We start from the raw sequence: 12752 nt of genomic DNA, 5'->3' as shown, positions 1-12752 counted from the left end.
CTGCTTCAACACAGATTTCTCGCAACAGCGTAGTTACTCTGGTCAGTGATTTACTGCTTCCACATACTTCATCCTCTATCATGTCGACTTGTCTCTTTCTCAAGCCCTGTGACAAACTGAGACAAAAATGACACTTAAACATAACAGTGTGCGTGAGAGACAGACAGACAGACAGACAGACAGACAGACAGACAGACAGACAGACAGACAGACAGACAGACAGGCAGACAGACGAGCTAACCTGTGCATAATTTTCATCCATGATGGTAATGGAATATGTGATCTGGAGAAACCTGAGCTCCTCTGATGGACCTTGTGATGGCCCTGCCCTTGTGGGTTCTTCTTCTGCAGCACCTGTACATAACAGTTTGTCATTGTATCGCCATGGTTACTTAATTAAACCTAGGCTACATAAAGATAGCTCAACTTCATTTTGTCTTCTTTCTTTCATGATTCTAGTCTGATATAAAAGAAACAATAGTTAGAGTAAAATCTAGGCTATACATGAAGATAATATGTTTAGATTTGATCAATTCCACAGTACCTCCAGAAAAACGTGATTATTCCATCCCATTATTCAATGTATAACCAGCCAAATGCATTTTCTCAAATACGTTGCACTTTGATTGCATAAATTGCTATGTCCTCGCAAAATATACAGGGTTTGCATTATTTCGTAATCCCCGAAATTTCCTCATATTAAATTGCATTTTATCCTGCATATTGCATTGCATTTTATAAGAAAACGCGCAGCATAATCAATGATTTTTGCCCACAACAACACTCTGCGTTTTTCTTCCGCGTTAGCGCAAAACTAGATAGTGTTAAATCATTAGATCGCGGTAATGCCAAGCATAGAGATGATCCCAAGTACATGTTTAATTCCATATAATGGACTATTCCATTCATTGTCTCCCCCCAGGCTAGCACAGGAAAAGGAGAAGCCGCCTGCGGACAGTAGCTAAACCACACAACGTTTTCATATGTGACCAGAAGAAGCATTTTGTGAAAGTATTTTGATAATTTAGGATAATTTAACTGTTTTGTCATGAGCAAAAAAAAATTGTTCTCCAGTAAGGCTCAATTGTATTGCATTTTGAATAACATAACTGATGTTCAATAAACATTCTCTGTGGCCCTTAGCTCCTAAAGTGCTAAACAGACTAACTAGTCTTTCTTTATTTCTTTTACATTTAGTCATGCCATTGACATGGGGGAAGAGACAAACTAAGTCGAAACAAACCAGCAACCCACCAGATGATGACATGCTTCAGTCTGGTAATGAAGGTAACTTGTTTTTAATGGAAAAGGATGTAAATACTACAAAAGTATTTTAAATGTAGCATATGTTGCAGGATGGGTTTTTCCTGGCTCAAAATGGGTAATTGGTGCTGCCCCTGTCTGGAGGGGTACCCTCAGTTGGCATTTACTGACCTGTACTAATATATCCAGACATGATCTGACAATAATACAATAACAATACACAATAATAGAATATAATTTGCAAGTAAAAACATTTAGTGTATAATGGCCACCTGGTGTAAACTTTTTATCATGCACCCTCCCCTGGTTAATAATTGAAACAGGTATGAATATACACTAATGGTGAGCATCTTTTTTAGTGGAAGAGATTGCGCAGCCATCTGCTCCAACCACTGCTCCAACCATAGCTAAGTTGAAGGAGGATTATAGATTGCTGAAAGAGGAGAACCGTCTTCTGAAAGAGGAGCGGGATTTCCTGAAGCAGAAAGGTCTCAACCCAGTGAAGACCAGACCCTCAACATCTTCAAAAGGTGTCCAGACAGCGTAAAAAACAACATGAAAAACTATTTCTATTGTCTAAATGAGTTGTTTATTTTGTATCCATAGCTCACAAATAATATAGATATGTTGCAATGAGATAATTTTTTCAAGCGCAAAATCAGAAAATAATAATTATTAGAAAACTAATGATTTCATCATATTGTTATTCTGTTTAAAGGTCTGAAAAAAAGAGGCTCATGGATTCCTCAGACTCTTTGAAATCTGACTCTGAGTCAGACTCTTCTGAAGAAGAAGAAAAGAGGAAGAAGAGAAAGAATAAGAAGAAGGACAACTGCAAAATTTGGAAAAAGAGGTAACAATGTTATTTGAGCTGAAGTTTAGTTCCAGTGTGCACACAGGCAACAGGCTGGGCCAACATAAATCAATATTTATTCAATTAATCACTGTTATGAGACTTAAGTGAAGGAGAGGAGTGTAAAGACTAGATTTCATACATTGTTTACCTCTCTAACTCTGTAAAATCAAGATTATTAAGTTTGTGTAATTATAATGTAATGTTAATAAATCATGTTTTATAATCTGTCTTGTAGTTAAGGGTCCAGAGGATGTTGTACACCGATACAGAGCGGTTCGAAAAGAATTTCGCTGTACAAGGAGAATCAGCGTCAGCTGTGATTCGCTGAGCGTCGACAGAAATACAATCGCCCTATCAGCAATCATTGCAGAGGTGTGGATTGCTGCAGAGGGTGAAGATTTCGGGCTGCTGCCAGAGTTCACTGAGGAGGACACTTTAGGTAGTTATGCCAAAACCTACAGGACTGTCCTGGAGGGTAACAACTGAAGGATAAAAGTAGGTATTGAAGGATAAAAGTTGCTATTTCATCCTTTTCCTAAATGTTATTAATATAAATCTGACTCCTCTAAATAATTACCTCAAATCTCTGCGCATTCTTTTGATGGGATGAGAGGAATGACTGGAGGCGTCTCTTTCAGGTTAACAGAGTTTATTAACCCGATGAATCAAGAATAGAAGTTACAGAGTCTCTGGGTTCAACACTACGCGTCCCTGACAACAGACAGATGCTGGATCAGTTCACGAAGTCTGAGCCCCGACTATCTTTCCCTGAACCCTTTTATACATTAGACAGAGAATATCTAACCAAATAATGCATTCAAGAATGTGCGGTTTCCTTCCTCCGATTGGGGCAACTTCCAAATTATGCGTCTTCGGATGAGTGGTTCCCCATCTCTCATTGGTCCATCTACTCCCGAATCCTTTCACCATCTGTAGGGGAAGACACATCCTGCCTGGCCTGTTTCTTATCACAAGAAAGACATCTAGTCTAGTAACCAATTCCTTTTAAGGAGAAGACAATTTAGGTAATTAAGAATCAAGACTCACTCAACCTATATAAAAGTGGATGAGTAATTAACTGTTCAGGGCCTTAAACTAAACCTATGTTTGAGTTGGTGAGTGATTCAGTTTAAAGGGCCACATCAAACACATGTTGGAATGTGCACTCACTTCTGCAAGCCCTCTTCACACAAACACCTTACTGAAAAGTCAGACAATTTTATTAACACACACAAACCTGGAATGAAACATGATAAAATAACTGGTATAATATAAATGTAAGCGAACATCATTCAAACTGTAAATATCAAACCTTTCCTTTGGATCGGGTGATGAAACTTTATTGCAGTAAACACATTGATTATAAGCAGAAAAGGCCTAATATTCTATCACAACCCGCTTGACGCCAAAATTAAAGAAATTTTGAATTTTGAAAAGTCTGAGCTACTACCCATAAAATGCAAATTTAGGAAGTGAGGGTTTGCAGTACTATTTTTTCAAAGTTGAAAAAAATGTTTTTGAGATTGACTTTGCCTACTTTACAGTCTGCTTGTGTACGCAGCATACTTTATTTCAGATTTTAAACATTTTGAAGAGTTCTGTTTTTGATTTTCAGTTTAATTATTGTGTTTGAGCCCCAAATCTTTAGTAATATGTACATATTACTTTATAATGTTTATGGTTTGTTAATGCTTGCTATTAAACCTTCCTTTTTGTGTGGTACAGTTGCATCTTACTCACTGCATAATTTGGCATGTTTATTAATGTTGTAGAACTTTTAAGGTTCATGTTTGTGTTGATTGCATGGAAAAGGAAAAAATCTATTACATATTATATGGCCAGAACTTGTTAATAGAATCCAGTAAAAACATAGTAATAGCATGGAAAGAAGCAAGGCTTCCTTTTACAGTACAGGTTCGTCTTACTTACTGGGCAATTCGTCATGTTTTACTTATTAATATTGTGGTACTTCTATTGTACAAATTCATTTAACTGCATATACAAGGGAATGTTTTATTACAAAGGCTTTAGTAAGAACATAGTAATAGCATGGAAACAAGCAAGGCTTCCTTTTACAGTACAGTTTCAGCATACATGTTGGGTAAGTTCTAAACTATATGCAAGAATGTACCCAATATTTAAGAAGATATACTGGGCCGTGACAGCAGAGGAAAACCGTTCCTGCCGACGATGATGACAGGTAAATACAGGCAAAAATGTTGAATTTGAATAGAAACAATTCCATATTTTATACAATTATATCTGAGTAATTCCCAACCTCAACCTGTCAACTACATGATTCAGTTCAAAAGATGGGCAGTATTGGGGATTTATTACTTCATGTTTCAGATAGATAGATAGATAGATAGATAGATAGATAGATAGATAGATAGATAGATAGATAGATAGATAGATAGATAGATAGATAGATAGATAGATAGATAGATAGATAGATAGATAGATAGATAGATAGATAGATAGATAGATACTTTATTGATCCCGAGGGAAATTCAAGTTGTAAATCCAATTGTAATAATACAGTGAAATTTATTTTACCAGGTACACACGTTGGACTTTGGCTGTAGTTTTCCTGTATTTACCTTCTTTTACAAGTGTAAATTACACAAGAACATTCTATGTTTTACCCGGTTAATACCTGGCAATTGGTGCACAGTAAAACATTTTACTGGATAAATACATTGTACTTCAGCTGTAGTTTCCATGTATTTACCTTCTTATACTGGTGGTAATTACACAATAAGATGCTATGAATTACCATATCTTTACCTGGCAAATACCTGGTAATTAGGGGACTGTAAAAGGAAGGGTTACCAGACAGCCAAAGATCAGGGGTCCACCCTGCACATCACAGCACTGCTTAAGGTTGAAGAAACAAAGCTGTGAAATGCTGAGTGATGAAGAGAAAACCGATATATTCAACAATTTCTGGTCCGTGCCTTCCTGGCAGACATGCAAGCTGTATATCAAGACTTCAGTGGAAAATGTACCTATAAAGCAGAAGAAAGGTCAAGGAGAACAGGAAGCATCAGATCAGGGAGAACAAAGTCTCAACTTTACCACTTGCAACTGGCTGATCGATGTAAACTACCTGTGAGTAAGAACATTTTCTGTTCAACCCTTGGCATCACCCCAGAACCATCTGATCATGGTTAGCTGTGGACATTAACACTAATCCACCCAAACCAAAGACCAATAGGATTCATCCATATGCGCCCATATTAGATGCTGACCAGACCTTACTAAAAAAATGTCTCTCTGGGCTGCTTATACCTCTCAAGGAGGGCATGAAAAAAAAAAAAAAAAAAAAAAACCAGTATCAAGTTACTCAGTTACATAAATCAAATTATTCTGAAATAATTAACCCAAGCTGTTTCTGCTTGCAACTCAAGCAAACTGGTTTGCAAATTCTAAATCAAGAATCGCATCTCAGAGCAAGCAATCTTGTCGGCAACTCATCTCAACACAAGCAATCTTCATGCTGGAAACGCATTTCACAGGTATATCTCTTTCGGCGGCAACTGATATTTACAGGGCATAGAGGACTCTGTTGGAAAAGAAGTTCTAATCCATCACACTATTCAAGCTATTGCATTCAGAATAGAAAACAAGCAATTCAGCATTTTCCTCTCCTGTGCGTCCAGAATCAACTTCTATCATCGAGCGCAAAGTTCTCTTAAACCTTGTCTAAAGCCTAGTTCACACGGCAGGATAATTGCGCCGATTTTAGCCCAGATTCTCCCCTTCCGATAATCTTAAGGACGCCCCGATCATCATAAAATAATCTTATAAGATCATCCTGCCGTGTGTGGTGTGTTCAGACCGCTCTCGTCTGGTCGGAAGAACGTCGGGACCGCTCCGATCTCAAATCGGGGATATTCAACATGTTGGATTGTTTAGGCCCGATCTCTCATCATGTGTGGTGTCCCCCGAGGGGAAAACGAGCATGAGCCTGTTGAATGTGACGCGTAGCCAATCAGAAAGAACAACTACTCACCTCCATGTCAACATGTAGCAAGTACAGCTCATGCTCCCGTAGTCTCCGCTCCTTTGACCGACGCCTCTTTTTAAAACGTTTTTAACACGTTTTTTGTTTTTCAGTTAAAAACACAGTAAAACGATCCCTATTACATCCTCTTCGTCCGTTTGTTGACTCTGGAAACACGTTTAATCTCGAGAGGTTTTGCGAGATTTCCCGTCTGATCGGGGGACGTTCGCGAGTGAAATCGGTTCGTGTGTGGTGTGTTGATGTTGCCGTGTGGCCGCACACCACACACTGTACGACCAGAACTGTAAAACCTCAGATTATTTATCGCCATGTGTGTGGTCTCTACAGTTTGGGAAATCTGCCGACAATTTTAAAATCCTGCCGTGTGAACCGGCCTTAACCCAAATGCCTGGTGGCAGTGGTCTTCAGAATTCTACCATTTGTTTGCTTTTGAAAAGTTTGTTATTTCTCGTTTTAATCAAATATTCTGAATTTAGAATATTTTGTACTACTCACTTAAATACAAGCAGGATCTTAAGTATCAAATGTTTAGTGGTTTAATTATTTCTAACCATGTTGTTTTTCTTTTTTCTGTCATAAAAGGTCTAATTTTGCTTATTAATCTTTGCAGTGAATCACTATAAGTTGGGTTTCATCTACGTTAAAGGAAAGCATGGCAGGCCCTTAAAACGAGCAGCAGCATCTAGTCCGCAAATTCAATAGCGTTAACAAAGCATCAGTCACAGCCATATCGTTGGTAAATCATCATTATCAGCCATATCGTTGGCGAAGGTTTCTGGGGTGAGGAAAGTCTGGGCGTCTCTGCTTAGACTGCTGCCCCACGACCCGGCCCGGATAAGAGGCAGAAAATGGATGGATGTTTAGTGTTTTAACTATTTCTAACTTACTGTTGCGTTTTCTGTTTCTGTCATAAAAGGTCTAATTTTGCTGTTATTTGTCTTTGCAGTGATTCACTATAAGCTGGGGTTACATCTACGTTCAAGGAAGGCATGGCAATCCCTTAAACAAGCAGCAGCATCAAGTCCTCCGCAAATTCAATGCATCAGTCACAGCCTCATTGTTAACAAAGCATCAGTCACAGCGATAGTATTGGCAAAGCATCAGTCACAGCCATATAGTTGGCAATGCATCATTATCAGCCATATCGGTGGCAAATCTCCTTTCACAAGTATATTACGTGGTATAGCTTATTTAATGGGTATAGAGGTCTCCGTAGTAACATCTTTCACGAGCATAATCTCAATGCTTGGCTCACTGGTGTAATTCCTGTGTCAAGTATCTTTAAATGGGCATAGTGGATTCTGTTGGAAATCTCAATGCTAGATATTTTCATTGGCAAATCATCTTTATCAGATCAAATGTTGAGGGGCTTAACTATTTCTAACCACCTGTTGCGTTTTATTTTTTTCTGTCATAAAAGGTCTAATTTTGCTGTTATTTATCTTTGCAGTGAATCACTAGAAGCTGGGGCATCATCAGTCACAGCCATAACGTTGGCAACAGCATCAGTCACAGCCATAACGTTGGCATCATCATCAGTCACAGCCATAACGTTGGCATCATCATCATTCACAGCCATAACGTTGGCATCATCATCAGTCACAGCCATAACGTTGGCATCATCATCAGTCACAGCCATAACGTTGGCATCAGCATCAGTCACAGCCATATCGTTGGCATCATCATCAGTCACAGCCATAACGTTGGCAACAGCATCAGTCACATCAGCATCAGTCACATCAGCTTCAGTTACAGCCATAACGTTGGCATCAGCATCAGTCACATCAGTCACAGCCATAACGTTGGCATCAGCATCAGTCACAGCCATAACGTTGGCAACAGCATCAGTCACAGCCATAACGTTGGCATCAGCATCAGTCACAGCCATAACGTTGGCATCAGCATCAGTCACATCAGTCACAGCCATAACGTTGGCATCAGCATCAGTCACAGCCAAAACGTTGGCATCAGCATCAGTCACATCAGTCACAGCCATAATGTTGGCATCAGCATCAGTCACAGCCATAACGTTGGCATCAGCATCAGTCACAGCCATAACATTGGCAACAGCATCAGTCACATCAGCATCAGTCACATCAGCATCAGTCACAGCCATAACGTTGGCATCAGCATCAGTCACATCAGTCACAGCCATAACGTTGGCAACAGCATCAGTCACAGCCATAACGTTGGCAATAGCATCAGTCACAGCCATAACGTTGGCATCAGCATCAGTCACATCAGTCACAGCCATAACGTTGGCATCAGCATCAGTCACAGCCATAACGTTGACATCAGCATCAGTCACAGCCATAACGTTGGCATCATCATCAGTCACAGCCATAACGTTGGCATCATCATCATTCACAGCCATAACGTTGGCATCATCATCAGTCACAGCCATAACGTTGGCATCATCATCAGTCACAGCCATAACGTTGGCATCAGCATCAGTCACAGCCATATCGTTGGCATCAGCATCAGTCACAGCCATAACGTTGGCAACAGCATCAGTCACATCAGCATCAGTCACATCAGCATCAGTCACATCAGCTTCAGTCACAGCCATAATGTTGGCATCAGCATCAGTCACATCAGTCACAGCCATAACGTTGGCATCAGCATCAGTCACAGCCATAACGTTGGCAACAGCATCAGTCACAGCCATAACTTTGGCATCAGCATCAGTCACAGCCATAACGTTGGCATCAGCATCAGTCACATCAGTCACAGCCATAACGTTGGCATCAGCATCAGTCACAGCCATAACGTTGGCATCAGCATCAGTCACATCAGTCACAGCCATAACGTTGGCATCAGCATCAGTCACAGCCATAACGTTGGCATCAGCATCAGTCACATCAGTCACAGCCATAACGTTGGCATCAGCATCAGTCACAGCCATAACGTTGGCATCAGCATCAGTCACATCAGTCACAGCCATAACGTTGGCATCAGCATCAGTCACAGCCATAACGTTGGCATCAGCATCAGTCACATCAGTCACAGCCATAATGTTGGCATCAGCATCAGTCACAGCCATAACGTTGGCATCAGCATCAGTCACAGCCATAACATTGGCAACAGCATCAGTCACATCAGCATCAGTCACATCAGCATCAGTCACATCAGCATCAGTCACAGCCATAACGTTGGCATCAGCATCAGTCACATCAGTCACAGCCATAACGTTGGAAACAGCATCAGTCACAGCCATAACGTTGGCAATAGCATCAGTCACAGCCATAACGTTGGCATCAGCATCAGTCACAGCCATAACGTTGGCATCAGCATCAGTCACAGCCATAACGTTGGCATCAGCATCAGTCACAGCCATGACGTTGGCATCATCATCAGTCACAGCCATAACGTTGGCATCATCATCATTCACAGCCATAACGTTGGCATCATCATCAGTCACAGCCATAACGTTGGCATCATCATCAGTCACAGCCATAACGTTGGCATCAGCATCAGTCACATCAGTCACAGCCATAACGTTGGCAACAGCATCAGTCACAGCCATAACGTTGGCAATAGCATCAGTCACAGCCATAACGTTGGCATCAGCATCAGTCACATCAGTCACAGCCATAACGTTGGCATCAGCATCAGTCACAGCCATAACGTTGACATCAGCATCAGTCACAGCCATAACGTTGGCATCAGCATCAGTCACATCAGTCACAGCCATAACGTTGGCATCAGCATCAGTCACAGCCATAACGTTGGCAACAGCATCAGTCACAGCCATAACATTGGCATCATCATCAGTCACAGCCATAACGTTGGCATCAGCATCAGTCACATCAGTCACAGCCATAACGTTGGCATCAGCATCAGTCACAGCCATAACGTTGGCATCAGCATCAGTCACATCAGTCACAGCCATAACGTTGGCATCAGCATCAGTCACAGCCATAACGTTGGCATCAGCATCAGTCACATCAGTCACAGCCATAACGTTGGCATCAGCATCAGTCACAGCCATAACGTTGGCATCAGCATCAGTCACAGCCATAACGTTGGCATCAGTCACATCAGTCACAGCCATAACGTTGGCAACAGGATCAGTCACAGCCATAACGTTGGCAATAGCATCAGTCACAGCCATAACGTTGGCATCAGCATCAGTCACATCAGTCACAGCCATAACGTTGGCATCAGCATCAGTCACAGCCATAACATTGGCATCAGCATCAGTCACATCAGTCACAGCCATAATGTTGGCATCAGCATCAGTCACAGCCATAATGTTGGCATCAGCATCAGTCACAGCCATAACGTTGGCATCAGCATCAGTCACAGCCATAACGTTGGCATCAGCATCAGTCACAGCCATAACGTTGGCATCATCATCAGTCACAGCCATAACGTTGGCATCAGCATCATCAATCACAGCCATAACGTTGGCATCATCATCAGTCACAGCCATAACGTTGGCATCAGCATCATCAGTCACAGCCATAACGTTGGCATCAGCATCAGTCACATCAGTCACAGCCATAACGTTGGCATCAGCATCAGTCACAGCCATAACGTTGGCAACAGCATCAGTCACAGCCATAACTTTGGCATCAGCATCAGTCACAGCCATAACGTTGGCATCAGCATCAGTCACATCAGTCACAGCCATAACGTTGGCATCAGCATCATCAGTCACAGCCATAACGTTGGCATCAGCATCATCAGTCACAGCCATAACGTTGGCATCAGCATCATCAGTCACGGCCATAACGTTGGCATCAGCATCAGTCACAGCCATAACGTTGGCATCAGCATCAGTCACAGCCATAACGTTGGCATCAGTCACATCAGTCACAGCCATAACGTTGGCAACAGCATCAGTCACAGCCATAACGTTGGCAATAGCATCAGTCACAGCCATAACGTTGGCATCAGCATCAGTCACAGCCATAACGTTGGCATCAGCATCAGTCACAGCCATAACGTTGGCATCAGCATCAGTCACATCAGTCACAGCCATAATGTTGGCATCAGCATCAGTCACAGCCATAATGTATGCATCAGCATCAGTCACAGCCATAACGTTGGCATCAGCATCAGTCACAGCCATAACGTTGGCATCAGCATCAGTCACAGCCATAACGTTGGCATCATCATCAGTCACAGCCATAACGTTGGCATCAGCATCATCAATCACAGCCATAACGTTGGCATCATCATCAGTCACAGCCATAACGTTGGCATCAGCATCATCAGTCACAGCCATAACGTTGGCATCAGCATCATCAGTCACGGCCATAACGTTGGCATCAGCATCAGTCACAGCCATAACGTTGGCATCAGCATCATCAGTCACAGCCATAACGTTGGCATCAGCATCATCAGTCACAGCCATAACGTTGGCATCAGCATCATCAGTCGCGGCCATAACGTTGGCATCAGCATCAGTCACGGCCATAACATTGGCATCAGCCTCAGTCACAGCCATAACGTTGGCAAATCATCCCAATGCAAGCAAAATGGTAAGCAGCCTTTCAATAATCACAATTATTACAACCATTCTCTCGTCCAGTTACTCATAATTCACGGAGAGTAACTGTTCAGCTGATAATGTTCTTCTGCACAAGTAAAAGGGTTTAGCTGTTTAAATTATTGTCTTTTTCTTTTACAGGCAGAAGCCAAGGAATCATGTTTACGCTCATTCGGTGGAATAATTTCTAATTGCAGCGCGTGGTTAGTTGCCAGAGGGAATTTATGCAAAAACTTGTTTTAACTGTCATGTTTCATTCACTCAGCAGATTAAGCCAATTATTTCATTTGACAGATTCATCATGATCAGTAAGTAAAACTTTTCTTTTGGGGGACTCTATGGGCTGTGCTACTTTAAGGGGTCTGCCCCCTTTTCTTTTGGGGGATCTATCCTAATGACGAGCAGGACTTCATCACTAAATCGCATCTTCCACCCATAGAGTCCAAGCGCCAAAACATTCTGTCAAATCTCATTCTGTCAATCACTTTTTCACTGTAATAAATTCATTCTTAATATCACTTGTCTCTCCTGATTGAAATGAAGCTTAGCAAAAGTTCAGTAAGGAAGACTTTAAGTGATCCACAATCAGGTTTCTCAGTCACTCTTTTCACGCTGTCATTTTCGAGCTGTCAGTTTGGGCCGTCCGTGGGTTAATCAGCTGTTCTGTCACCGGACCTCATCTAACCAATGGCGCAGCGTTCCTCCTTCATTTTCGGCCTATCATCGTTCAGCTCTCCTTTTAAATATGATCCTTTTTCTTCCCTAGTTCTTTCAAGCTGGCTTCGTGCGCCCCTCCACCTCCTCATCACCGCCATCTTCAGAAGCAGAGTCAACTCCCATCAATTCTTCTCCAACTCGGTCTCATCAAATCATCAGTCCTCCACCACCAGGGTCTGGACTCCATGGGGGGATCTATCCTAATGACGAGCAGGACTTCATCACTAAATCGCATCTTCCACCCATAGAGTCCAAGCGCCAAAACATTCTGTCAAATCTCATTCTGTCAATCACTTTTTCACTGTAATAAATTCATTCTTAATATCACTTGTCTCTCCTGATTGAAATAACATTTCATTGTTTTGATACATATTTTTCTCAAGATGAATGAA

General features: G+C 41.7%; 1 protein-coding gene across 1 annotated transcript; it reads left to right on the top strand.

Moving 5' to 3' along the window:
• Window positions 1-845: 845 nt before the first annotated feature.
• On the top strand, window positions 846-2605 carry LOC306839878 (uncharacterized protein; the record flags this gene model as incomplete). The annotated part of the gene is made up of 3 exons (XM_079368822.1): window positions 846-870; window positions 1671-1793; window positions 2355-2605. 3 exons carry the CDS (start codon window positions 846-848, stop codon window positions 2603-2605), a joined length of 399 nt encoding a protein of 132 aa, XP_079224948.1.
• Between the last annotated feature and the right edge of the window lie 10147 nt (window positions 2606-12752).

Source organism: Symphodus melops (genome assembly GCF_947650265.1).
Source record: "Symphodus melops genome assembly, chromosome: 18".
Lineage (NCBI taxonomy): Eukaryota > Metazoa > Chordata > Actinopteri > Labriformes > Labridae > Symphodus > Symphodus melops.
The sequence above is the reverse complement of the archived record's forward strand: the minus strand, read 5'-3'. Positions and strand labels throughout refer to the sequence as shown.